Source organism: Miniopterus schreibersii (assembly GCF_964146895.1).
Source record: "Miniopterus schreibersii genome assembly, chromosome: 13".
Taxonomy (NCBI): Eukaryota; Metazoa; Chordata; class Mammalia; order Chiroptera; family Miniopteridae; genus Miniopterus; species Miniopterus schreibersii.
The window spans coordinates 11,048,631-11,075,425 of NC_138113.1; the positions used below are offsets into that span (position 1 = coordinate 11,048,631).

General features: G+C 52.4%; 2 protein-coding genes across 2 annotated transcripts in view; one reads left to right on the forward strand and one right to left on the reverse strand.

Moving 5' to 3' along the window:
- The window catches only part of OTOF (otoferlin), a gene marked incomplete at its 5' end in the record, with an annotated part of 77,398 nt that extends 68,376 nt beyond the window's left edge, over positions 1 to 9,022 (reverse strand). The window contains one exon of the mRNA XM_081156701.1: positions 8,944 to 9,022. Within this exon, the coding sequence (XP_081012827.1) occupies positions 8,944 to 9,022 (79 nt within the window). The remainder of the gene's footprint in view (positions 1 to 8,943) is intronic.
- A 3,503-nt stretch (positions 9,023 to 12,525) lies between these two features.
- CIMIP2C (ciliary microtubule inner protein 2C) lies at positions 12,526 to 26,777 on the forward strand. Its single transcript, XM_081156700.1, has 4 exons — positions 12,526 to 12,721; positions 21,536 to 21,794; positions 22,888 to 23,000; positions 24,898 to 26,777. The coding sequence occupies exons 1-4, from the start codon at positions 12,648 to 12,650 to the stop codon at positions 25,040 to 25,042; spliced, it is 591 nt and encodes a 196-aa protein (XP_081012826.1). The 5' UTR covers positions 12,526 to 12,647; the 3' UTR covers positions 25,043 to 26,777.
- The last annotated feature ends 18 nt before the right edge of the window (positions 26,778 to 26,795 follow it).

The following is a 26,795-nucleotide window of genomic DNA, read 5'->3' on the forward strand; positions in this document are numbered from 1 at the left end:
CTGTGTCAGCACAGCCATTGGGCTCTGGAGGAGGGTGGGGTGGGGTTGTACAAAGAATTCGAATGGGGATGCTGTCTGAAGAAGCTTATTACAATCCAGAAAGGATAAGTCAGACACATAAAAGGCTACTATATGAGGCAACATTTGGTCCTTGGCATGCAAAAGGCATAAATAAAGTGAGAACACAGGCAAAGGAGAAATGGCCTCTACCTAGCAGATCAAGAAGGTGTTGGAGAAGCATGGGCATTTACACTGGAAGACTGAGGCATCTAGCTATGCAGAGAGATTGGGGAGGAGGGAGAGAGAAGGGACATCTGGGCAGAGGGAGCAATGTGAGCAAAATCTGGAAGTGTGGAGCAGAAAATGGACACAGGGCAGTGGAGTGGGACACAGGGGAGGTGAGTTCTAATGGTGAAGGGAAAATGAAGAGGGTCTCCCCTCGGGGAGCAGTCCACAGAAAGAGGACCTTGGGGCTGGGGGGTCCTGAGGTCCTGAGAGAGCACAGGGGGGGGTGCATTTAAGAGGGAAGGAGGAGGTCCTGAGGACAAGCTTTAGGGACATCGTGGTTCTGCCCAGGACCTGGCGCTGTGGCCTGTATCAGTGCCATTGCTCTTTTCCCAGTGTCAGCTAGATAGAGAGTGAAACACCCTGCGGGTCACTCAGACGTTTTATTATTCCCCTTTGTTATTTTAAATCATCAAAACCTTACTGTAGCACTGGCTGGGATGGGCTGTATGGAGGATTCCTCAGCAAGCACCCCACTCCTAGCTGCAATGCTGTGACATCCCCAAACCTGCCCACCTTCTGCTCCTCCACAGCAGCTCGGGGGTGGTGGCCCTGCTGTGATTTCACTCTCCCAGTTCAGATCAGCCTGCTCCTTTTGGAAGGCCAGCTACTCCCACAGGCCCTAGGAAGTGGGCCCAGGCATCCCTGTGTGTAGTAAAGGAGCCAGGCTAGGCAGGTTTGGGGCCTTGTCTGCAGCTCAGGGTGGAAGGAGTGGGGCGCTAGCTATTCAACCCCTCAGGGTCTCAGAGATGAATGATCCTGCACCGGCCTGCATCCTGGAACCAGCACGGATCAGCACGGGATTGCTTCTGTGAAAGTCTGAGTAAAGCATCCCTTACAATCACAAGGAGACTGTGGACAGTGGTTAGGCTCCATGGCCAGCCTGCCTGAGCTCAAACCCCAAATCTACCACTTGTGGCCATGAGCCCTGGAAGAAATTAACTTCGCTTTGCCTTAGTTACATCATCTATAAAGTGGAGGAAATGCTAGTGCCATACACCTGGTGCATAGTTCATCAGCCAATAAGAAAAGGCTATTGTTCTACTAATGAGTCCTTTAAATAGTTATCTACGTCTTAAATAGAAAAATGGTCTCCTCTATTATGAATCACTTTTTGTGGAGTATTCTTAGTAGTATATAATCAGGAACAATTTTCTTCCTCATCTTACATAATGTTTTCCAAGTTCTAGGTATTTTAGGTGTGATTAGCTCTTCTTTTTTAACTAGGTAAATTTTATGTTAAGTGCACAACTTGATGAATTTTGATAAAGGCATATGCCTGCGTAATCCCCACACAATCAAGATATTGTTATTAGTCAATCAAATAAAATAGTGTGACTCCTTCAACTTTCTCCTCCATTTTCAAATTTCTTTGGCTCTCCTAGATTCTTTGCATGTCCATATTCATTTTTAAATAAATTTCAATTTCTACAAAATAGCCTTATGTGACTTTTATTAGGATTGTGTTCAGCCTGTAGGTCGATGTGCCCAGAACTGACATTTCAACAATTCTGAGTCTTCCAAATCCACCAACATCATATATTTTCTAGATATTTGGTTTTCTTAATTTCTCTTAGCATTTTTTTCTTTTAGTGTGAAGGTCTTTCGTGTCTTTAGTGAAATTTATTTCTAAATTTTTTTCATGCTATTATAGTAGTAATTGCTTCTTAATTTCTATTTTCCAGTTGGTTGGTTTCTATAGAAATATAATTTTTGTATATTAAGCTTGGATCTTAAAACCTTGCTAAATCTACTCATTACCTGGGGTAGCTTTTATGTAGATTCCTTAGAATTTTCTACATAATCCATTAGTTTTTTGTGAGTGTGTGAAAAGGGGCCATTTTAGTTCTTTCTTTCTGATCTGTATGAGGTTTCCCCCCCTTGCCTTATTGCACTGGCTAGAACTCTGGTACAGTGTTAACTAGAAGTAGTAAGAGTGGACAACCTTGCCTTGCTCATTGTGATCTTAATGTTCAATGTTTCAGGATTAAGTATGATATTAATCAGATGTTTTTGTAGTTGCCCTTTATCAGATTGAGGAAGTTCTCCTCAATTCTTAGTTTGCTGAGAGCTCTCATCATGAATGGGTGTTGGATTTTGTCAAATACTTTATGTCTATTGGTGGTTCTTCTCTTGTATTGTGTCTCCCTAGAAGGCTGGCAACAGGAGGAGTCCTGGGATAATTAGCATAATCCTTACATTTACACAGCACTTTACAGTTGGTAAAGCAGTTCGTGTATTTCACTGTTCTCATTTGACCCCCAAGCAGCCCTGTAAGAGCTTTGGCATATCTCATGTCTCCTCGACCTTCACTTGCCACCTGAACTCCCAAACCATTAGGCTCTGGCCACTTTCCTGGGTGCTCACTGTAAGAGCCACATTTTTGGCTAGCCACATTTTTGGACATTTTCACTAGAATGACCCACAGGCAAATTCATCCACTTTATACTTCCCACCCCCAGTCTGCTCTTTCTTGCATGCTCCTGGCTCCACCGGTGGCCTCACTGACCACCCAAGTAACCTAGCACAAAATCAAGAGGCACCCATATCCTGTCCTCTCGCTCACTTCCAGTCCCAGAGCTGCTCCCCCCTTTCTGAACCCATGTCACCCACTTCTCTCCAAACCCACAGCCTTGCCCATGGAGGTGCAGCCCTCGCCTGCGCCACTGCCCCAGCGTCCTCCCTGGGCTCTGGCCTGCGGTCCTGACCTCCAGAGCGTTCTTTCCAAAACCTTATCTTTCCATCCCGTACTCTGGCTAAGACCTTTGGGACTACCATTCACTTACAAAGCAAAGTTCAAACTCCAGAGTGACCTTGAAGACCCTCTGTGTTTGGGTCTCAACCTCCCCTCCACCCCACCCACTCCCACCCAACCGCAGCAAGCACTCCCCAAACTCCGAACAAGTCTCCTCACCTCTGCACCTCTACTGATATTAACACCTCTGCCTGGAATGAGGCCTCTTGGGGGTTTTGTCCCTACTGAAATGCTATCCTCTCTCAAGGGCCAGCTTTAATATCAGCCCATCCCCCACTCAGCAAAACTTCTTCCCTGGGCCCCATGGACTTTTCCAGCCTCATCTGCTTGGCCCCAGGGCGGCTGACTCTGAGCAGCCCACTCCCACCCACCTCTGGTCACATGGTCACATGTGCTTTTCTGCCATCTCTTCCTAAGGACCTCTGACTCATGGGCTCAGGCAGCTTCCCCACCTCCTGGTCTATGGACTTCCCTTGCCGAATGCTGCCTTGTACCTGTTCCTCCCTTTCCAGAATATTCATCTCACTCACGGTGACTTGTGCAATGACTTTCTTCCCCTTGAGGGCAGGGACCATGTCGGTCTAATTTACTGCTGTCAGCGGGTGCCTGGCACATAGCTGGCCCTCAATGAATATCACTGCGTGGGTAAATAAAAGGATGAGTGAGTGAGTGAGTGATTAAATACTTGATTTACAAAACACATTCAAATGTAGCTTTTAATGAATTGGAAAAAACTTATGACATTGATAAAACAATGAGAAATTTGATCACTGATTGAATATTTGATAGTATTAAGCAAAACAGTTAATTTTTTAGGAGTAATTATTACGCGAATTTTGTTTTTCTGAGTCTTTGTCCTTGATAACTGTGTACGGAATATTTATGGATGAAATGGTATCGTGTCTGGGATTTGCTTCCAAATAATTAGGGGTGTGGGAGTAGGATGGGATACCAATGAAACAAGATTGGCCATGAGGTGATGGTTGTTAAAGACTGTATGGGCAGAATGTGGGGCCATTATACTCTTTTCTTTATTCTTGTATATATCCGAGGTTTTTCCATTATAAAAAGTTAATACCTTTTTTAAATATATGAGACCCAGGGGATGGGAGGAATGCAGATTTTATGTTCTGGGAAAGGTAGATAAGATAACCAAGGCTTCGCAATTCAGGGAAGTTCTTTGCAAGTCTGTTCCTGAGCACATTTCCAGCAGCAATTTTGCCGAGGGCCTTTGTAGTGGAAAACAGTTATGTGGTCATTTCCATATGAAAAACACACACACACAGTCTCCTCAAAGCTAGAGAGGCCTGGAGAATTTGCAAAGCTCTGCTGGCTTTCCTGGGTCTGCGTTGGCTTGCTCTGGGCTGGAGGGGGATGTTCACCACTGGGGACTTCAGGCAGAGAAGGTTGCCCTAGGTGGTGAGGGGCTTGTGTGTGCTGGGAAGAGGGAAGGATGCGGGGCACAGCTCTCAGAGAAACATCGAAAGCACGGAGCTGTATCCACAGCCAGCAGCGTCTGTCCTTAGGTCCCCTCAATCTGCAGTCTTTACTGGGGGCAACACCCTCCCACATCCTCCCAGAGAGGAGGCGCTGGGCTGGGCCAGAGTGCACACACAAGCCCTGGCATCCCAGGAGCATCTCAGGTCTGGGGGTGCTGAGCTATTCTGCCTCCTTCTTCAGGGATGGCAGATACATCTTCAGTTAGAAGTCAGATTAGCATCAAGGGGGAGAGCTCCCCCACTTTAAAGGGGAAAAAAATCTAATTTAGAGTCTGAAATGGTCCTTGCAGCCAAGAGTAGGGAGACTCTTGTCCCCAGTGCCTGGGCCAGGGCCCTAACCCCTTCCCCCGTACACAGTCACCCCCCGGCCCCATGCTCCTTTCCTAGCTCATCTCCCTCCCCCCCCCACGTCCTGCAGCCTCTACTCCAGACAAACCAGTGGCTTCCCAGTCATTGTACTATAAACGAAAAGGGGCTAAATGCTAAACCCAACAAGCTCAGGGAAGGCCTGCATGGTGGCCTTGCAAACTCAAGAGACCTAAAATAATCACAAAGGATGGTCTGAAATTAAAATCTTTTAACTACAAAGCAGTTTATGGTGGGTAGTCATGTCCTAAGCTGGCATCTTTCCTGACAAAGGTCAATCTTTACCTTAACTGAGCCTGTCTATTGTCTTTTTGCATCTATGATAACATATCGTTGGAATGTCAAAGTAATTTTCCTTTTTCCAGACCCCTCAAAGCACAGGCACTGCTCCGCAGAGACCACAAATCCCCTCCCTGTTACTGAGTTAACTGTTGACTGTTAGCTATCCTGCACCCACCTAAGTAAAAGAAGTATATGTCTGTGATTTCACTTTTCACCCAATCCCAGAGATTTCCCCGCTTTGCTTTCTTCTACCTCCCTAATCTATCACCAGTGGATTCCGTGTAATGCACTCACATTTCCCCCTTTGACTGTAATGTATAAAACAAGGTGCAAAACTGCCATTCTCAGGAGCATTGTCTCAATCCATTGAAGTTTTGGCTTCCTAACAGTTGTCGACAGCTTGGCTCAAATAAACTCACAAAAATTCTTCACAGGTTTGAATGATTTCTTACCTTAACATTACTGATCTGAGATTTTCCTCCTCTGGCCTCTGGTCTTGTCAGTTCCTCACCCAGAATGGCTTCACCTCCCCCACAACAGCCACCTGATTGGCCCAGACAGCCTGTCACTGGGTCCCTGACAGCCCAGGGACCGCTCAGGTTTGGATGGGGCTGAATACGGGGCAGAAGGTTGCACCAGAGGAACCAGAGGCCCTTCCCACTTAGCATTCTGTGGCTCTGATGGCTGCTGAGAATTAGTTTTAGGAGACTAAAACTGCCTCCCTTTGAGTAGCAACCTGTGGTCAACATGACTCTTTTTCAGACAGCCTACATCTGATTCTGGACACAGGCCTCTGCGTTAAATGGCCATAGTCTCATCTTGTGCATGGAAAGCTGACGCCCTGAAGCCCTGTGGCCTGTGTGTATGACCAAGATCGGGGGCTGTGTTTTCTTCACTCCCAGGGCTTTAGGCCTGTCCACAAATACCAGTTCAGTGAATGAATGAATAAATAAGGGCAGGACCAGGTTAAGAGTGGCTGTGGAGGCAGTCAGAGCTAAGAGTTAGACACTGAGCGGGGTTAGACACTGAGCGCTGAGTAGCTTGAGAGTGGGGTGACTGACTGACCTGGGGTGACAGGAAAAGAGGAGTGGCCCGGGACAGCGCTGGTGCAGCCCCAGCCCACATGGGAACAGGGGTCTCAGGGGCAGTCTGCCCCAAGGAGAACTGGAATGGCCACCTCACAAACACATCAGTGCTCTTTCCTCAAGCTCTTCCATGCCTACTGCTTCACCGAAACAACTTGATGAGGTGGGTGTTGCCATCATTCCCATGTTACATATGAGGAAACCGAGAATTAGAGAGGCAAAGTAAGTGGCAGAACCCAAGGAGGAACTAGGGCTTCCGGCCCCATATCTAGAGCTTTCTCCACCACAGCTCCACAAGGCTCCTTCCTAAGTGTCCTGGGTGGCACAGCCCAGAAAGTCATGCTGCATTGCAACCAGCTCGTCTGGTCTACGGGGCCACTGCCAACAGGCCCAACTCACCCAGGGCTCCCTCGCTCGCGGGATCAGGAGAACCTGTGACTATTCACCAGTTTCTCATTTCTCGCTGCAGCATATTTGCTTGGACACCAGAAGTTGTGTGTGCCAGATGCCTTGGAACATTCTAGAGCGGGTCGATACCCTCTGAATTATTGTTAGTGTTTGTCTTTTGAGTGTCTATTTTTAACAGTGCTGGCTGCAGCTGGTGAACGGCTGCGGCACCTCTGGTTGTTAGAAAGGAATCTTTCTGGAAAGCTACTTGCCATCTGCCTATTCCTGCTGCCCAGCCCCCTCCCATGGAGCTCTGCCTATGGCCACCTGCTGCAGGCATGGGGCTTGGAAGTGGGTTTCTCCACTCAGCCCACAGGTTGCAAAGAGGCTAATCCCTGTGTGGTCAGTTGAGGCTGGAGGGCCAGCCCCACTGCTCAGAGAAAATGGTGGGCAACAGGTAGACAGGATGCTCTCCCCAGGTGGCCAAGAGGAGAGAAGGGGCTTGCAGGGCTGGGGGTGAGGTCTGTGAGCCGGGGTCACCGTGCCTCAGCCCCTCTGCTAAGACCATGCAGATCTCTTGACCCACGGTCTTGGTTTCTCAGCCTGTAAATGGGACTGGTTTGTGCAGCCTGGGACTGTCCTATCATAGGTGTTACCACATAGCAACCTGTAGCTAAACGGCCAATACCGTGCTATCTGTCCAGCACAAGGACACAGTTCACAGATGAAGGGACACACTCACTTTTTCTAAAGCCAGCCAGGCCAGCCAGTGCATGTGGAAGATCCAGGGTGCTGCAGAGAAAGCAGCCACGGGGCTGGTGTGGGAAGCAGCAGGGAGCCCAGCCCCCCTTCCTCTCCCTCCCGCCAGCAGGGACACTGCGGACCCCTCCACCTCTGCCCGTCCCTGTGCACAGGAGGCTGCGGTGTGGACAACCCACGGCCTCCTGCCCAGGAGAGTGAGGTGGGCATGGGGCTGCTGCTGGAGAGTCTGGGGAAGGCTGCCCCATGGCCTCACCTCTCCCTCCTCACACAGATGCCGATGCTCACTCTGTTCTTTAACCTGGTGGGGTTCTCTCAGCTCTTCTCCCGACTCCCCACCCCCACCCCACCTCAGACCCATCTCTGGGGGCGGGGGAACCATGTATAATGAGGACACCCTGGCCTTTGGTCAAAGGCTGCCTGAGACGCCCCTGGCCCAGAGGGCTGGGCTGTGTCCAGACAGGGGCAGAAGTGAGTTAAAAGCAGAGGTGAGCCTGGTCTTGTCTTCAGGGGCTGCTCACTGTCCTCAGGGTGAAGGCAGCCTTGTTTCCTTTGCTCTGCTTGCCTTGCCCACCTCAGTTCCTGCACCCACTCTGGGCTCCAGCTCCCTGGAACCTGTCCCTGCATTTCAGCTCCTCTCCCAGACCTGGGCATCCTGTCCCCTCTGTCTGCTCTGTCCTTACCTCCTCACTATGCTCCCTCCTGTTGGTCCCACAGGTTTCAGCTGTGGTGTCACCTCCTCCTGGAAGCCTTCCCTGACCACTAGCCTGGATCAGGGTGCTGCTTCTGTAGCTTGCATGCTGCACTTGTCCCCATCCTGGTTGTATCACACATCTGTGCTATTTGTCTGCCCACTGGCCCCTGTACCACCGGATGTGGGATCCTTGAGGGCAGGACATGGGTCATGCCCAACCCCCAGCCTTGGCACATGGATGAAAATAAGTGGTCGCTGGATGCATGAGTGCAAAAGAGGGCTGACAGAGGGGAGACAAGTGGGGCTCCCAGGGTTTCTGCTCACGGATAGATCTGCAGAAAACCCCATTGTGCTGGGGCTCCGAGAGCTACTGGCTCCCTGGTTTCTAGGAGCCACCCTGGGTCTTCCAGGCTGCAAACCCCACCCCCACCCTGTGCCCAAGGAAACCAACCTTCTGGAGGGAGATGGGAAGGGAGAGGGAGAGGGAGACCAAGAAGGGGCTTGGGAAGTCTCCGCAGGGCTGGCCCCCTCAGCCCTGGGTCCCCCTGGGCTGCTTCCCCAGCACCCCTTGCAATCAGAGGGCTGTGCATGGCACCTGGCCCTGGCACACTGGCAAGTGCAGGGAGAGACAGACACAGGTGCAGACATGAAAAAACAGGGGCCACTGATTTTTAAGAAAGCACAATGGCCAGTCAGGCCAGGGGCGGATGGCTGCCCAAGGAAAGCCCCCTCGCCCCAACCCTGCCAGAACTTTTCCCATCCATCCACCCCACCCTGCTGTATCCCTGTTGGCCAAGAGCTGAGGTCCTCCTGAGACAGGGGCTTCCCTACCTCGGAAAGTCACTTTGGCGATCCGGTCACCCCTGCCCCGCAGCTCCGAGACCGTCTTGAGGTGGACGAGCAGGGCCATGCTGGTGTGGAGAGCCTGGGCACTGCCAGGCGGGAGCAGCTGGGGAAGGAGCGAGCCCAGGAGTGTGGCTCACACGCCTCCCTCCTCCCTGCCGCTGCCTCCTCCCTGGCGCCCCCGCCAATGCTGCCCACAGAGACCCAGGCAGCCGAGCAGAGCTCCTTCCAGCGACTCCACTCACGGAGACTCGCAGCCCTGCCAGCGCCCGCCCCTCCAAGTTGTCAGCCCAGCGTGCATCTGTGTGTGTGTGTGTGTGTGTGTGTGTGTGTGTGTTGTGCACCCAGCCTGCAGCCTGGGAATGCAGACAGAGTCAGAATTCATTATTCAGCAGCCGTGTGCTCCCAGATAAAGCCCAGTCCAGCTTCGGGTGTCTCCTCTTAGCTCCTGGGGCACAGCTGCCTGCCCGCCCCTCAGCAGGGCTCTGCCTTACTCTGTTAGGCAAGCTCTTCTGCCACCAGGAGTGGGCAGATGGAAGTGGGCATGGATGTGAAAGGAGTGGGCATGTGGCTGGGGGTGCCCCCTCCCACGGGGAAGAAGGAACTTCATGATCTTTGTGCACAGGAAGCTGGGATGTTGCACTGGTGTTTCAGGGTGATCCACGCCACCTCCCCCTGTAGTCAAATGGGTCACCAGGGTCGCTGGTGCCCATGTGGCTTAGGGGGCTGATGGGCCAGGCCTGACTGCTCTGGATGGGTCAAACTGTGCCATGTAGAAATTCCAACCCAGGGCTCCCCAGCAGGAAAATCAGTATCTACCAAACAGCATCTAATTTGTGCTCAGCGGCTGGTCCCTCAGAAATGGGAACCCTAAGAGAAGGAAATGCTGGGTCCTGACCCCATTGCCCAGGGATCAGTGGATGTGGAAAGATGGAGATACCATTGAAGCCAGGTCAAGCACAGTTGCAGATGCGTAACTATGAGGCTGCAGAAGCTCATGTGCTACTAAGGGCAATGCTTAAGGTCCAAGGCACTGACCTAGTGCATCCGAGGGGCCTGAGAATAAAGAAGAGGGGGCTGGTGAGGTGGGCTGGAGCAGCTGCTGGGGAGGGGGAAAGAATTTCCAAGGGCCAAAGGAGAACTCACACTCCTTTCTTCCAGCAGCATACCTAAGGAGGGGCTCATGCGGAAAGGGACCCTGGGGACTGAGATGCTTGAATTTGGAGCCTTTGCTGGGCCAGCTGCACCCTTGCTCTTACTGTTTGCTCTGCACAAAATGCCCCTACCTCTCCCTGCCTCCTCCCCTCGACTCACTCAACTGGTGCCCATTCCGGGGAGCGCCTCTGCACCCGCACCAGTACCCAGGCCACGATGGGTCCTCCGTGCTGCTTCTGCCCCTCCCGCCTCACCCCTCCATCAGACTGCTCCACTAGCCTCTCCCTGCTGACTGGCCGACCCTGGGCACTGCATCTTTGCATCCCCAGTGCAGCAGGAGGCCCAATGAATGCTGGCTGGGGGTTTATGTGGAACAGAGTTTAAGATTCCAAAAGAAAAACATTAAATTTCACAGCATTCTACAAGCGAAGACTCCCTTTGAATTCTGTAGAGCACACGACCTGCAGGATGTCACAGGAGCTTCGTTCCCTCCTTCTAGACCCTTCCTTGCTGCTTTGCCTTATTATTATTTTTCTATTTATGTTCTATTTCCTTTTCCCTCTTCTCTTCCCCATTTTTCACTCTCCGTTTTCACTGTTCTCTAACCATATTGAATCAAATAATATTTTAGTATATTGCATTTATCAAATACACGTGAATGTCTAAATTTTTAAAAAACAGATAAGTTTAATGTATCTTAAAAAAACAAAACTCGATTGACTAACACATTCCATTCCTGAGGTCCTCAAGTGCTCTTTGTAAGGCTTGGTGGCACTTGATAGGAAAACATCCATCTCCTCCCTTGGCCCTCTGGATGCTCCTCTTGAAAGGGGTGAGTTTCATGAGGCCTCCAATGGACCTGCATACCTTTGGGGGAAAGCCCGTGAGCTTGCCCTAGGCAAGGAATTAAGCTCTGCTGAACCTCAGTTTCCATGTATATAAAATGCTTCCACCCGCCCATTCCACCTGCCAGCATGTAACATCCTTCAGCTCAGCCAGCTGACCCTTCTGAAATCGGAGCCACTCTCCTATTACCCGTTTTGCTAACTCTTAGTATAAAATTTATTCAATGAGCACGTACTGAACCCCTTCTAGTCCCAGGCCCTGGGAATTCGGGGATGAATATGACACAGCACTGGGCCTCAAGCATAAGAGACAGATGGGCTAGAACACAGACAAGCAGATACAGGGTGATGGGTCCAGGGGCAGAGTAAGCTCAGTAGCTATGAATGGGGGAAGGGGATGGACAGTTGACCTTGTCCTGGGGTGGGGGTGAGGGGTCATTAGAAACACCTTCCTGGAGTATGGCACACCTGAACTGAGGGCTGTTCTTTTATAAATGTTTTTCTTATTGTAGCCCAGGCTCTGCGCAGAGAATTTAGAAATATACAGTTATGACTGCACCGCGAAGGCTGGGTGAAGGCTCCTCCCACCTCGTTCGCAACCACTCATTCCCCTTCAGTCCCTTCTCCCCAGACCTCGTTTTCCTGCTTCTTGCACCTCCTGGAAGCCGGCGGCTCCCCCCAATTCCATCATTATCTGTCAGAAAAGCCTTCTGGTTGCGAGAGCGGCCTGTGAGCTCATTAGTGTCTGTGGTCTTCATCAGGTGCCATTTACAGAGTCAAATTGAAGGTAACACTTCTCTGGCAGATGAGGCTGTGAAGGGCAAGGGTAAGCTGCGGGGCGTTCCGACTGGTGCCAGGGCTCCCCCAGGGCCCCCGGGAAAGCAGATCTGGGTCCAAGTTCCAAACAGCACGGTGCTCTGGAGGCTGCGACCATACCCTCACCCCAGGCTTCTCCCTGCCCCCCACAGAGCCCAGGCCTGGCCTGAGGGTCACCGGAGAAATCGGATGTGGGGGCACCAGGCAGTTGAGAAGGAGGCACCCCCAGGGCGGCCTTCCAAAGGTTTGCTGTCTGGGCAAACCCGCCAACCCTGTAGATCTGGGCCAGACCGAGTCACAGAATTGGTGACAGATGAAAATCACACACCGCGACCTTGTCACCATCCGCCTCTTGTCCTTTGTAAACTACTCGTGTGGAGCACTTTGAGGGGCAAGACCAGGTGAGAAGCCCCGGGAAGAGACAAGAGGTAAATGAAAAAAAAAAAACCCTTTGGTGAATTGGGGCGCAGCGGGCAGCCTTGGGGCCCCCGCGCCACTCAGGCTCCGAGATTTGAGCCGCGATGGGGCTGCTGCTTTCTGCGTCTCCTCCAAAGCCAGGGCGTCCGGCCGGGCCCCGCGAGTCCCGCATCTGAGCGTCACCAAACCACGAAGCGACCTCGATTGATGGGCCCATTCTCGGATGTGAAAGCGGAGCTTGGGTGGGAGCGGCGATGCGGGGGTCGCCCAGGGGAGCACGTGGAGAACGGAGCACTCTCCGGGCGCCCCCTCGGGGCCGCCGCGGGAAGGGGACTCCGCGGGGCGCGGGCCGGGCTCCCCGAGGCTGCGCTGCCCGCCCGCGTTGCCAGGCGCGCGGTTGCCGGGTGACCAGGGCTGTTGACCCTCCGGCGGAAAGCGCGAGAACGCGGGGCACCCACCATGGCCTCCCGCAGCGCGGGCACCCTGCTGACGGAGTTCAATGCCGCCTACGTGCCCCCTGCCCTCATGCCCGGGTAAGGCTGTCGCCCGGGGCCGACCCTGCGGGTCAGAGCCGCGGGGCACCTCTCCCTCCCCCCTCCGCAAAAACCATCCTTGGTCGTCGAAGCTCCGCCCCCCGCCTTGGGGTTTAAAGGAGCCCGAGGTGCCTGTTTCTCGCAGGGCTCCGAGGTCTCCCGGGGCGGGTGGTGGGTGCCCGGGCGGGGGGCTCTCCACACCCCGCTTGGTAGGAAGCCAGTCCCCAGGGGCACCGAATACACCCAGGCCGGGCTAAGGGGACCTCCAGTGGATGGGGGCCTGGTAAGGGGGAAGCGAGGGCGACACCCTTTGGGCTGGTGTTTGGAGACGTCCAGGCAGGAGCGAGAAGGTGAGGAATCCCCGGCAAGTGAGCAGGCTCTTCAGCCCCCAGCACAGTTCCGTCGCCCAAGGCTCGTGCACCATCAGTGTCTGTCGTTTGAAGAAGTGAAGGCGACTGGGTGGGCGCCTGAGGGGGGTCGGAGAACCCGCCAGGACAGAGCTGGCAGCAGCAATGCCCGGGAGTGAGCGCTGCCCCCCGGCTTCTGGGCTGGTGGCCCACCGGGCGCGCTCCATCCTCGCAGTGCGCTGGCTTTGAAAGCTTCCCAGGCCCCAGGGCTGCCTTGTCTTTCTCTGGATGTTCTCAAACTCCAAACATCCAAGATGCAAGTCTGATTGTTTCCTTCCTGTCCTTTCTCCCAAAGTACCTGAGACTTCCACCCCAGCCTCCTCCCTGGCTGTAAGATTGTCTTCTCTCTCCTACCAGTCATCAGGGACACTGAGGGCAGGGGCTGGGTTCTGAGTAGCCACCTGCACAGCGGCAGCACATCTGTATCGAATGAATGAATGAACAAATGAATGAATGAAATTAATGTCTTGAGGGTTCTGCAGGCAGGTCTTCATGTGGGTGAAAACAACATGCTCTCCCCCGCGAACTGAACAGACTGAAAAATGAACACAAGACCTCACACTATACTTGGTATGAAGTTTAGGTCTTTTTGCAGCAGGACAAGCAAGACATTTGAGGGGCTATGATGTTAAAACCATTTCTGCGCACAGAGGTAGTGCAGTAACGAGGGGCTGGTACCGCAGTTTTGATCAGCCCACTTGTGGGCAGGACCTTGGAGAGCTCAGAAGCCACTTGGGTTCCCATCAGACAAAGCTGATGTACCAGGTCATAGTTTCTTAGTAATTCTTTCATTCATTTAGGCATTCATTTGATAAAGATGTGTCGAGTGTGTGGGATATGCCAGGTGTTGTATTAAGACAAAAAGAGGGTGGGGGCTGCCCTTGAGGGGTTCCCAGTTTGGGGTGAGTACATGAAATTTAGTTCAAATCCATCTTTGCAGCCTTGGATAGTGGTGCTTGTACCACATTCTGGGTGTTTATTATGAAGTTTGATTTTATACATTGATATATTTTTTCCTTAAGCCCCCCCTAAAGTATCCAGTTAGAACTTAGTCCCCCATGGTTCCCCCACTCTGTTTAGGTCTGTGTGGGGGTGGGAGATGGGGTGGAGCGATTGTTTCACAAGCAATCCCAGGATGCTTTTCTGTCCACAACACTTGTCTGCAGTTCCCTTGAGCACTCTGTCCTGTGATTGATCTAGAAATTGTGATAACAAGTGAATCATAAATGAGGCTCCAAGCCTGTACTGGGCTAGTGTGAGCAGCTGAGCCTGGTTCTGCTGCTTTCTCGGCTGGATCTTGCTGGGAAGGGTATGGTCTCCCTAAAAATTCCCATCAATGAGGGTTGAATTGAGTTGTCTTATCTTTCCAAATGCTACCTCACTGGTAATTTTGTTAACTTAATGAAAGAACCCAAGAGTCCCTCCACACTTGGATAATTATTATTTTTGTGTGTCTTTCAGACATTAATCGCAGGATTTTCAGTTTCTTCTGCACTCAGATCACCTCCCTTACCAGTTTTATTCACAGAGGCAGAGAATATCCTCAGTAGTAAGGACCCCAGAGATTGTGTAACCTAGCCCTCTCCTATTTCAAATGCCATCACTGAGGTCCTGGGTGGGTGGGGGGGGGACTTGCCTGAGCCCCAGGCTGGTGATGGAAGAGCTGGGCTGGAACCAGGTCCCTGATACCTTGTAGCAGCACCGTGAGCCCCCATTTATGACCACCTACTATGTGGTAGGTACTGTGCTGGGTTCTTTACAAACTTTTAAAATAACCCTTCACAACAACCTGGGAGAGAAATGAGCAATTTGCTTAAGGTCATTCAGCTAGTTGCCCAGTCAGGTCTTTGTGACTTCAGCACCTTCTCCCTCAATCCCTCCAATTATTAACTATTATCCTTAGTTAGATCCCTGCAGTGTTCAAGGCCTGATTCTTGGTACCATGGGGAACAGGATGCTAGTCTTCAGACTAGTTGGCCAGTATGTTCCTTCTTGTCCCTGACGCTCTGGGTGGCACAGCCCTCAAGTACCTTGCCACTGTCTGGCCTGTGTACCATCCTGGCAGTGAGCGGAGAACACTTGGGTCAGAGTCCCTGGGGCTGTAAAGCCTTTTAAGGGATGAGACTGGCCTAGTGACACTCTGTGCCTCCTGCTTGCAGATCAGATCTGGGTGATATCTATTCCCTTGCTCTGTCTCCCACCACACCTCCCCAGAATCTCGGTGTAAACACTTGACCTGCCATTGTGCATTCATTCATGCCCAGACCGTTTCTGCTCCTGGTGCCCACAGCCCCTGCCCAGGAGGGAGAGTGGGAGGACTTGCACCCCAGCCCCTCCCTCCATCTGCCTGGAGTGGCAGCTGTGTCCATGTCTGCCACTGAGCTGTTCCTGGACCTCAGGGGCCTCCGTGCCCTGAAATCAGTGCTTTCCACACTGGTCATTTTCAAGAGGATGGTCCCACAAGGTGGCTGTGCCCCCTTCCCCGGAATTCCCATACAACAGACAGGCAAACCAGTGCTGTGCTGGTAAATGTTTAACAACCAGCTCTCTGGGGAGAAAAAGCCTTGATTTGTAGCATTTACTCATATCTGTGCTATAAATACTCCTGCCACAGCTGATTTTAAGCCATCAATATGATGTCACTGAACACAGAGTTGGGAAGAGAGTCACAGCAACAGGGCACCACACGAAAATCCCACCATACAGATGCAATCGACAGAAATCACCCCAAGAACACGGCAGTAGTGAAATACATAAAATAACTAGGAAGTGATGAGCTTTGAGTATTTATTACTTTTGTTTTTAATATAATTTCTTTAACTGTAACTTTATATAATTTAATTTTTAATACCGGCTCGTTTAACAACAGGTTTGCAAAAATGCTGAAAATTGACTGACTGGCTCTCCTGAGCCAGTATAAGCCGATACAAACCGCCCCTAGCACACCCCTGCCCGATCCGGCCAATTTCTTCAGGCCTGATCTCACCTCTCCTGCTGAGACGTGAGGGCCAGGTGAGGGGAGGGCGGATTCGGCAGCTGTGTGTCCGGGGCCCCTTTCATTTCAGTCCAGACTCTGGCACTGGATGTGCAGCCCTGAAGACAGGCCGGTGCACCTGGGGCATGAAACAAGGTCTCTCTGCTCAGGAGAATGTAGGAGACCCTGTGTGTCCAGATAGGTAACCAATGCCCCTCAAGCAGCCCGAGGAATTAGGGAGCCTTCCTAAAAACGGGTCACGGGCCCTGGAGACCTGCGCTTTGTAACGGGCACCCTCCTCTCCAGAAGATTCACCAGCCTTTAAAAATGTGCCCCCATTTGTCAGTTCAATTCAACAGATATTTCAGTGCCATCTACTGAGTGCCAGGCATGCTAGGGATGGAGACATGCGCAGAACACAGCCCTCTCCCCACGGAATTTAGGGTTCAGAAGGAAAGAATATGCTAAGGGCCCAGGTAATTACCACACAGCAGAGTGGGAACTGAGATGTAAGAGAGGCGCGAAGAGCGAAGACAGCTCCGCAGAGGGGACAGGCATGGTCACTGGGTGGGTCAGAAGAGGTTCCACGAAAAGTCGGTATTTGAAATGCTCCTTGAAGGATGGATGAGATCCCAGTGTGGGCAGAGGAGGAGAGCAGGGTCTTCTAGAAAGAGGGATGGCCTGCGGAAAGCACGGGGTGGGGGTGCCGGCGGGAGAGACGCCCACAACAACAAGTGGCCGGTGTGGCTGGGGTGGAAAAGCTGCGGCGTGAAAGTGGACGTCGAGACTGGAAAGACATTTTGAAGAGGCTCGTGTCAGGCAGGGCCTTGAGCGCCTGGCCCGTTTTGTTTTTAGTTTCATAGGCAATGGGGAGCCCTGGAAGGTTTTGCTTAGGGGAAGGATCTGCAGGAAGTGCTGTGGAGAAGAGGGCACATGTGCAATGAGGACACACTAAATAGTAACAAGTTAATTAATTAATAAGGCTGCTCATGGGATCCCCAATGGCTCATGGTAATTAATTTTCATGTTAGCTATGGGGCCAACTTGTGCTATTAAGAGGCAAGCAGGGACCTCTCCCTGTCAGCAGTAACCGCAGTGGACTTTAGGACGCACGTGTGTCATTGCCCTGGGGCCAGCTGAGCACTGTCTCCTGGCTTGTGTGGTGTGCAGGTAGGTGAGGCACGCGGGAACATTGAAGGGGTCAAGGAGGAGGTGTGGTGGCACCGCGGGGACCGTTTGACGCCCCATCATGAGACCTGAAATTCCCCTGTTCCTCTCCACACTGACCTGCTACATGACCAACAAAACAGGCCTTTGAAAGGCCCTCCAATGGAACTGCTCAAGGCACACAAATGCAAGAGCACGCAAAAGACACAGACCTGTCCTGGCTGGTTTGGTTCAGTGGTTAGAGTGCCAGCCTAGGGACAGGAGGGTCCAGGGTTCGATTTTGACCAAAGGTGCATACCTTGGATGCAGGCTGGATCCTCGGTGCATGAGGGAGGTAACCAATTGATGTGTCTCTCTCCCATTGATGTTCCTCTCTTTCTCTCTCCCCCTCCCTCCCACTCCCTCTGAAAAGCAATGGAAAAAATATCCTCAAAAAGACAAAGACCTAGGTAGCCAAGGGATGCCCCCTGAGTGCTAAATAAAAGTGAACATTTGCACGTGAGAGCACACGCGCCCCTCCCAGCAGCAGGTTCTGCAGGGGTGGGGAATCTAGTGGAAGCTGAGGCCTGTGGGGGAGGGGGCTCTTCTATTGGAATGCAAATACCGTGCTTTCAGAGGCACTGGGAGCAGGGGAGGAGAGGCAGAGAGCCTGGGGGTGGCGAGAAGCAGCACGGAACAGTCACATTTCTATAGCTACTTTCTTTGAGGAGCGCAAATGCCGCTGTGGGTGGGACGCTTTGTGACAGAGCCAAGCCCCTTTGAAAACTGCGTTCCAGGACGTGGTGCCCTGGGGTTTCTGGACTTCTGCCCCCTCCAGTCAATATTTATTGAACACTTGGCACGTGTCAGGTGCTGTGTAGATGCTGGGGATAGAGGAGAGCACAGATTAGCAGAGGAAGTGAACTGCGGTGGATCTGTAGGGATGGACGACACACCTGCTGTGAAGCAGAGATACTGGTAGCGGGTGTGCGGTCAGGGAAGGTGGCAGAGAGCCCTGTGACTGAGTGGGAAGTGCCCCGAGGGCGGAGGAGCCAGGCACTCCAGGTGAGGAAATGTATGTGAAGGCTTGGAGGCTTCGAGAGCAGGAGGGGCCCCAGAGATGAGAGTAACACTCCTGGGCACAGGGCACCTGTGGGGAAGTGATGCCAGAGAGGGGAGCCTCAGCGACCTGCTGTGTGTGAGAAAGTCGCTCTGGCGTTGGTGTGGATGACAGGCCCGCAGGGATGAGACTTGGTCTAGGACAGTAGCCAGGAGATTCCATGCTGTCCAGGAGAGCGTAGAGGAAAGTTTGTAGCAAGGGGATGGAGGGCAGTGGGAAAGCCACCATGGGAGGAGCACAAGCAAGACCTGGGGGGAAGTTGGATGTGGAGGACAGCAGGGTGATTCCTGGTTTCTGGTGCATGCTGGTGGAATCTGGGGGATGGGGTGGCCTTAACCAGGACAGGATATCCAGAAGGAGGGGCGGGCTAGTGTCAGTGGTTCTGAGTGTGGAGTCTGTGGGTGAGCCCTTTGTGGGCGGCTGGGTGTGTGGGCCTTAGCCAGCAGGATACACAGATCTGGGTGAATTTGGGGATGAAAGTCTGACATAGATGAGGCCCCCTGGAGGGAGTGGGTCTCTGAAAAGAGAAGAGAAACTCTGGGTAACACCAGCACCCAGAAGATGAACAGGGGAAGAGAGCCAGACCTCAGTCTGTCCCCCTCCACACTGAAGTTCTCCTCACAGCCTCACCCAATGGAACCCCTTCCTGGAGCTCCAACCCTCCCCCGGGTGAATAGGCTTTCCCCCCTTTAATAGCATTAGAGCATTGACGACCAGTGCAGCCCCTGCACACAACCCCTGGGGCCCAATAAATGCTGAGTGAGGGGGTAGGCTCGGGGAAGGAGGGCTGAGCGATGTGGTCCTTTGCAATCCCCTGTATACCCAGCATTGTGCCAGCACACAGTAGGTCCCCAATAAAGTAACTCTTCACACCATCGGACCCTTTATAAAAAAGGTACCTGTACAAAGAAGAAAGCAACCCCACCCCCACCCCCTCAATCCACACCTAGAATACGCCAGAGTCAGCATTTGGTGAACTTCAATCCAGGTCTCTTTCCGTGTATAGTCAGATAAAAGACGAGATGGATGGGTGATGCCAGGAAGATAGACAAAGCAGTTTTACAAAAATATGATCATACTGAATGAGGGGGCACTTTAGCGTGAAAAGCATGACATTTAATCTTACTAGATAGAATTAACTGAAGAGAAAGATACTGACATAAAATGGAAAAATAGCTAGATTTTAGATAAATGCTAATTCATCACAGGAGATATTAGTTCATAAAAGATGAGAGAGAGAGAATATAAGGGGGTTAGAGTCAGTATGTTGTGCGTGTGTCTAACTACATGTTTCAGTTTTAAATGCCATGGGTGGACTCTGCTTTAGAAATCCCTAGTAAGTGCATTCCCCCACTCCCCAATTTTTGTTGTTTAAACTGGTTTTTACTTTGCCAGGTTTTACAACATTTGTATTTTGTTCTGCAACCAGCCTTCACCTACTTGCCCGTCCTGGTTCTGCACTTAAAGACTTGAAGCGCACCACCAGTCATTCTAACAGTTTCTGCATTACTGCTTTTTCTTTTGCATCGCCTCTTCGTTGGCAGGCTCATGCCACTGAGCACTGCTTTCCTGGAGAGGCTGGGGTGCTTTATCCCCTGAGCTCTCTCATGCTGGGCAAGGACAGACAGCTGCCTTTATACCTGAATGACCACTTGGCCCCTTTGATATCCTTGGGTCATGCTCTTTTCCTTACAGAATGTTGCCGATAGTCTTTCTTCAGTTTTCACTCTGTCGCTTTATTACCTCTTTGTTGGGGTTTGGCAGCACCCGATGGCCAGCACATCTTTCATTCCCCGCGTTCTGACCCACTTGAGAAATGAGATAAAAGAGTGAAAGCTGATACTGGGGGGTGAGGCTGACACTGAACCCCAGCACGAGTCAGCAGGGCTGGATGGGGACGGGCTTTCCTCTGGGGGTGCTGTTCAATGAGATACACTAGACTGTTGGGGAAGGTGGGGATGGGAGATGATGCCCGCGGGATACCCAAGGGTGTTTTGTATGCAACTGTCTATGAGAGTCTGAAGCGTGGAGGGAACTCCTGGACTGGAGGCGTAGACCAGGGGCCATCTGCACACAGGTGAAGGTTAAGGCCACAGCACGCACGGCACCCCTTAGGGAGACTCTGTGGTCCAGAGGACAGAGCAGAGGGGGAAAAAAATGAGGAGACTGAGAAGGAACAGGGCAGAGATGTAGGTGAAAACCAGCAGGGCAAGTGAGAGGATATGAAAACTACCAAGAGCGATGTTTCAAGAAGAGAGAGGTCAGCCAGTGCTGCAGGGAGGCCACTGGTGACTCCATCAAGAACCATTTAAGTGGCATCACAGGGCAGGGCCAGGATTCAGAGAGTGAGGAGGGAAGGCAAGCCCTTGGCTATGCTCACTGGGGAAGCTTTGATCTCTGTCTTCACACCAAGTTGGATGCTCATGATTTTTGGAAGTCACCAGTTCTCCCCTTGTTTTGCCAAAACAAGGCTCTGGCTTTCTGTGTGTCTCGCTTATCCTGGGCTTTGAATGTACTGTGTGCTTGTGCTTTGTGTGTCCCCAAAGGGTCCCTGCTCAGTAGTCTCCAGTCTGTCTCACTGGCCTCTGTGGTTAAGACAGGGATGGAGCTCCTTAGGAAGCTCTCAGAGCTCTAGGACCCTGGTCCAACTCCGCAGGCTGCCTGAGTGGCACCTTGTGAGGTCGACTTGCTCGGGGAGAGGCTGCAGCTTTCTAAACCTAGGCCTCAGACACTCAACACATGTCCTTGCTTTGCCCCCACCATCTTCTTGTATTCTTGCTGCCTCTTGATGAAATAACTGCAGAAGCTCAGAGCTACAGGAGACCTCAGCCTCTCCAGCCCAGCCCTGAAGGGGGCCATCGAGGGAGAGCAATTTGCCTGCAGCCTTGCAGAGGAGTCAGGAGGAAGCTCTGGTGTCTGGCCCCTGTGTGAGCCTCTGGTCTGGAGGTGTGGCCATCCTAGAGGGCTGGGGGGGGGGGACGAGGTCCACAATCTCTTTCACTTGTCCTTCCCCCAGGGCCCTGAGCTGGGTGGGCAGTGCGCAGTAAGAAGCCTCAGAGGTGACCCATGGGGCCCACTGGCCCCACCCCCAGTTTTTAAGGGCATCTTGTGGAGGTGGCCCTGGAGCCCTTCCCTGACCTCTCCCTCCCTTCCCTCTGCTGTTGCAGGTACAAAGGCCATGTTCCCGGCGTGGCCTTCTCCTTTGGCTCCACCTATGGCACCACCACTCTCAAGTACTTCCAGGACCACCGCAATGCAGCCATGGAGGGCCAGGGTCCCTTTCGCAGAGGCGGCCACTTCCCGACCATCTTCTCCCCAAACCCCAACCTCATGAGGAGCAACTGGGGCCGCTGGCTGTCCAGGCCCAGCTACACCCGTTTCAATCTGGACAGCGACCGCTCCACTGAACTCACCCGCTTCTATCAGGTGGGCAGGGGCCAGGGGAGACCTCTCACCCCACAGTACCTTGTTTGCTATTACAGAGCCCCTGAGCCAGCAGGGCACCCGGTGGGTTTGACTGGGGGCAGCAGGGAGAGTACTCAGGACTCTGCTTCTCTGATCTCCCCTCACCCAGGGGCTCTGGTGACTCTTGTCCCTGCTCCTCCAACACTGGGAGAGCTGGAGCCTTTGGGAATGTTCCCACCTTTACCTCTGCCCTGTGGCCTCTCGGCCCTGTGGACCCTTGCTTATCTCCTGCCTAAGTAAAAGGCCGAAATTCACCCCCAGGATGAACCACACATGCACAAACGGCCCACTAAGTCCCCACCCAGCTCCAGCCCCAAGTCGGTTCTCACATGGAACCAAGTGCCCACCTGACACCTCCTGCTCCACAGTCCTCTGAGGATGTGCCCCAAGTCCACCTCAGCCCCAGACTAGACCCTAACTGCCCTCAATGGAAGAGACAAATGGAGGAGACCTGCCCACACTCCTGTGTCCTGGTCCTGCCCTCTGGCTTTGGTACAGACATGTCTCAGTGGGCCACAGGCGCTCCGCTACCTCCATGGGGGCCAGGGCTCATTCTCTGCTTGTTCCTGGGAATCTCTCCCTCACTTTCTGGCAAACATCCCTCCAGCCAGATCAAGGACATGGGTGCCCAGGGAGCTCCTGGGAGAGGACCTGGTCGATGCTGTCAGAATCGGAGGTGCTGTGGGACCATCTCAGTGGGCCTGGGAAGGCCTTTGCTCTCCACCGTGGCTGTCATCAGAGCATGTTCTGTCCAGGAGGGAGGGAAAGGGAGAAACAAATATGGAGAGCCACTGCTGAGCTGGGCCTCACATACCTACCTTGGCTGGCGACTTATCTCATTTACTCTCCATAGCAAAGCTGAGGTGGCCCATGTCCTTATCCCCATCAGACAGGAGAAGCCAGGCCCAGAGAGAGCACCCAGATGGGACTCCTCTGGGGGCATTAGGGGAGACAGACACCACTCCTGCTCAGGGACAGCCAGGCAGGGATTGCAGGTGCCCAAGGTCACTCCTGCACACTAACAACCTGTCACCTCTTCCTTGGTCAACTGCAGCTGGCACAGCAGCATCGAGAGTACTATCGAGACAAGACAGGCCTGGTGCCCCAGGTCCCCTACTTTGTGCTGCCTGTGAAGGAGTGGGAGCGGTACCCCATCCCCACCGACCTGTGAGTGCTTGCCCTCCCTCCATCCATACATTTAACAAAACACATGTCCACGGGGCACCTGCCTTCAGCCAGGCATGCAGTCACCCAGACTGAGAAATGAGTTAAGACCTTGCCCTGAAGAGCCTTTGCCCTGAAGGCTGACAGTTACAGAGCAAGGGGGTCAGGGTTCCAGAAGCCTCAGGATGCCAGAACCTGAATGGGCTGAATCAGGAAAAGCGTTTTCTTAGCCAGGTGCACTGGGAGTTTGGGAGCAAACCCCATAATTTTTGCTAGGCTGAATCTGTAGCCTTCTTCCCTTGCAATGGCAGCTTTGCAACTACGCTAGTCCAAACTCGGGTGCAGCTGCTCTGAGCAGCAAGGAGCTGCTGCCCTCTGGTGGATGTGGAGGACACTACACACAGCAGGGAGTTGGTACCCCTGACCCCAGCCAGACTTGGAAAATGTTCTCTTAGGGACTTGAAAATAGCTTTCAAAGTCCAACCATCTGTATGACAAAATATGAAAGTTCCTCAATGCCTGCACCTCACTGCTTTTATCTGGAAGAGCTTTTTTCCCCAGGGAAGGCCAGCTCTGCCCTACAAGATGATTAGGCACATAGTTTCCTCACTTTCCCTCCTGATGCCCAGGCAGGGAGATCAGAAGTCTATGCTGTCAAGGTAGGGGGAATCAGGAGGTCAGTAGACAGATCTTGGGTTTCCAACTCCATGCTAACTCCTTGCTTGCCTCAAGCCCTGAGCCTTGCCATCATCATTATTGATAAAGCAGCAACTCTTTCCATAGAGTTTAATGATTTTTTTAAAAAAAGATTTAATTGCCAATATAGGTTTCTCTCTGCAAGATAGATGAGCCCATTTTATAAATAGGAAAACTGAGGCTTGTGATAGGCTCAGAAATTTGTGCCAGGTGGCAGGTCTTGTTGGAGGTAAAACCTGGAAGAACCCAGGTCTCCTGATGTCAACTCTAGGAGCCTGGGTTAACCATATCCACCCCTCGGGGTGGTTGTAAGTCAATCTCAACCTGAAGACAGTGTGAGGCTTTTCCTGGGGTCAGAGCTCTGCTTGAAACCACTTTGGGCAAGATCTGCACCTCCCACACTGTGGGGACCCCAGGACACCCCAGCTTTGTTTCTTCTCCAAACTGCTTGGCAGCCTGTGCTGCTGCTGATGGCTTTATGCCCAATACAGAGGGCCAACCAGGTGATTGGGAGTAAGAGGGTCAGTGCCTGCAGTCAGCCCTTTCCTTGATTTCCTCTGTGGCCTGGGGCAAGTTCCTGCCCTTCCATGGGTTTCATTGCCATCATGACCATCACTACATCACCATCATCACCACCACCACCACAAGTACCATCACCATCACCACCATCACCATCATCACGACATCACCATCACCGTCACCATCACCATCATCATCATCACAACAATTACCATCACCATCATCACCAACACATCACCATCATCATCATCACTATCACCATCACCATCACCACCACCATCACCATCATCACCATCACCATCATCACCATCATCATTTCTTAGAACATTTGTTGAGTGTCTTCTCCTTGTGCAATGTTAAGTGCTTTTTTATGCATTACATCATTTACTTCTCAAAACAAAGCTAAGAGGGAGGTACCAACATCAGTTCATTTGACATGTGTACACTTCTAGCAGGTGTTGGGCCAGAACCCATCCCAGGTGTGTCTGACATCCATGTCCTCACTCTTAACCACTCTACTGTTGTGCAAGTATAAGTTATGTCAAGTGCAGATGTTAAGCTGATGAGCAGCCAGCAGGGTCAGGGTTGGCATAGGCTGAGAAATGGCCAGGTGGAACTGTGGTTGGGCATTTCCACCCTCCCTCCCTGGCACACTGCATAACACTGACTCCATCCTTGCCCCCAGGCCTCCTCTGAGCCCGAAGAACAAGTGGCACCTTTTAAGAATATCCCCCGAGAACCTGAGGACCTACCAGATGTTCCCGTCGGGGAAGAGGGTCCCCTCGCAGGAGCGGCAGAGGAGAGATTCCTACTTTGAGTTCAGAGCATGATGCCTAAGAGCCGTGGCCTTAACCAGGTTGGCCTTTTGGAATAAAACCTTTAGCCATGACTATCCCACACTCCTCTCCTCTGAGCCCTAGGAGCATTTGGCCACAGCAGGACAGCATCTGAGGGTCACATATGTCTTAAGGGCTATGGAAAGCCCAGCCCAAGGGGTTCAGCCAAGAAAAAGTGGCGTCCAGTAACCTGCTCACCCACCTCTTCGCCTGAGGTGAAGAAGGTAGAACTGACAACTGTAGGGCTCCTGAATCTCAGTGGCAGGTCACTCAGGTACAGAGGTACCTTCCATCTGCTTCCACTGGTGTAATCGAGGAAGCCCCATTATCCTATGTCTGAGAATGAGGGCAAAGTGACTCCAGACAATTACACTGGGTGTCATCTGCAAAGGACTTTCTGTTTGGGCCCTGGCTCAGCATTATTTAGTCCACACGATAACGTGTAAAGGAAGTGATGTTATTTGATAAAGACACTGAGGCTCAGAGATGTAGCCCAAGCTTACACAGCTTGGAAATGATACAGCCAGGATTTGAATCCAGGTCTTTCTGACTCCAAGCCCTGGTTTTTCTACTACATAGCCTGCTTGTGGTCCATGTGGAGACTGAAGGGCAGGGATGACGCAGCCCTTGGGATCCCGAAGGACCCTATGGGCCTGGGAGAAGCAGTGTACCTTCCTGCATTCTGCCCAGACTGGCATGGACAGGCTGGTTTGCCATCTACCCCGGGACTGTTCCTAGAAGGGGACAGGAGGGAGTGACCCAGGACTGAGCCACTCTTCAAGGAATCTCTATGTTTCAGTAACCTCTAGACCAGAAGTGGACACTGGGAATGGGTTCTGAGGTCACATGCCTGAGGTGGCCTGGGAGGGCCAGGGTCTGTAGTGTCTGCTCTCACCAGGCTGCTGCTTCCCACCTCCTGGGAGGCCTCCTGCCTGGGACAGGGGATAGGATGTGGGTGACAGCTCCTCAGTGGACAGGATCTGGGATGGGGACCTCAGGCTAGGTGTGTACCCACACCTCAGGAGTCCTCCAACATTCCAGTGTCTCCTGGATTTGACCAAAGGAGTCCATCCAACAACAAGGTCCTTATTACCCTGCATGGTGAGTCAGGACCTAAAAGCAGGGGGACCACTTCAAGTACAGAGGGTAAAACAGCCCTTCCCATGATCCAGCATTTCAACCCCTCTCCCAAGACAGTATAAATAAGAAAAACCATGTTCCCACCAGATAAGCATCTGACAGCTCTCAGGGACCCCAGAAGGGGCTTCTCCTGTGTCCCAGGGTCCCTGACCAGCTAGACCCCAAAGGGTCCCTGTGGGGGGCAAATTCATTCCAGGGCTTGGCCAAATAGCAAAGCAAATAAACCCTGAATTCTGGTCACACACTGTCACATCCCAAGGGCCTGGGGGAGCCAAGGGGACCAAGATGGATGTCTTCTCCTTGACCAGGGCTGGGAAGCGGGGCGCCAACTGGAATGACCGCTATGAGCATCTCTGTACAGGCTGTGCGGAGAGATGCGAGGAAAGGTGCGGGGCGGGGGCCTGGGTGAAGGGAAGGAGGGACGCATCTCTTCCTGGTGAATTTCATCCCGCTGGGCCTGGGCCCTGCTGTGACAGAGGTTGGGATCTGAAGCCTGCCCTCAAAAAGACTGTCATTCCAGCTTCCGTGGCATCATCGGTGAACTTAAACCCTGGAATGAGCAGCTCTTAATAAATAATACTTCTCTGTGACCCTGCCTTCAAAAAAT

Bases quoted from the DNA above. Each gene is read 5' to 3' on its own strand.
- CIMIP2C (XM_081156700.1), top strand. From the start codon at position 12,648: ATGGCCTCCCGCAGCGCGGGCACCCTGCTGACGGAGTTCAATGCCGCC. The intron at 12,722-21,535 runs GTAAGGCTGTCG...CTGCTGTTGCAG, and splicing joins CCCCCTGCCCTCATGCCCGG to GTACAAAGGCCATGTTCCCG. The intron at 23,001-24,897 runs GTGAGTGCTTGC...CCTTGCCCCCAG, and splicing joins TACCCCATCCCCACCGACCT to GCCTCCTCTGAGCCCGAAGA.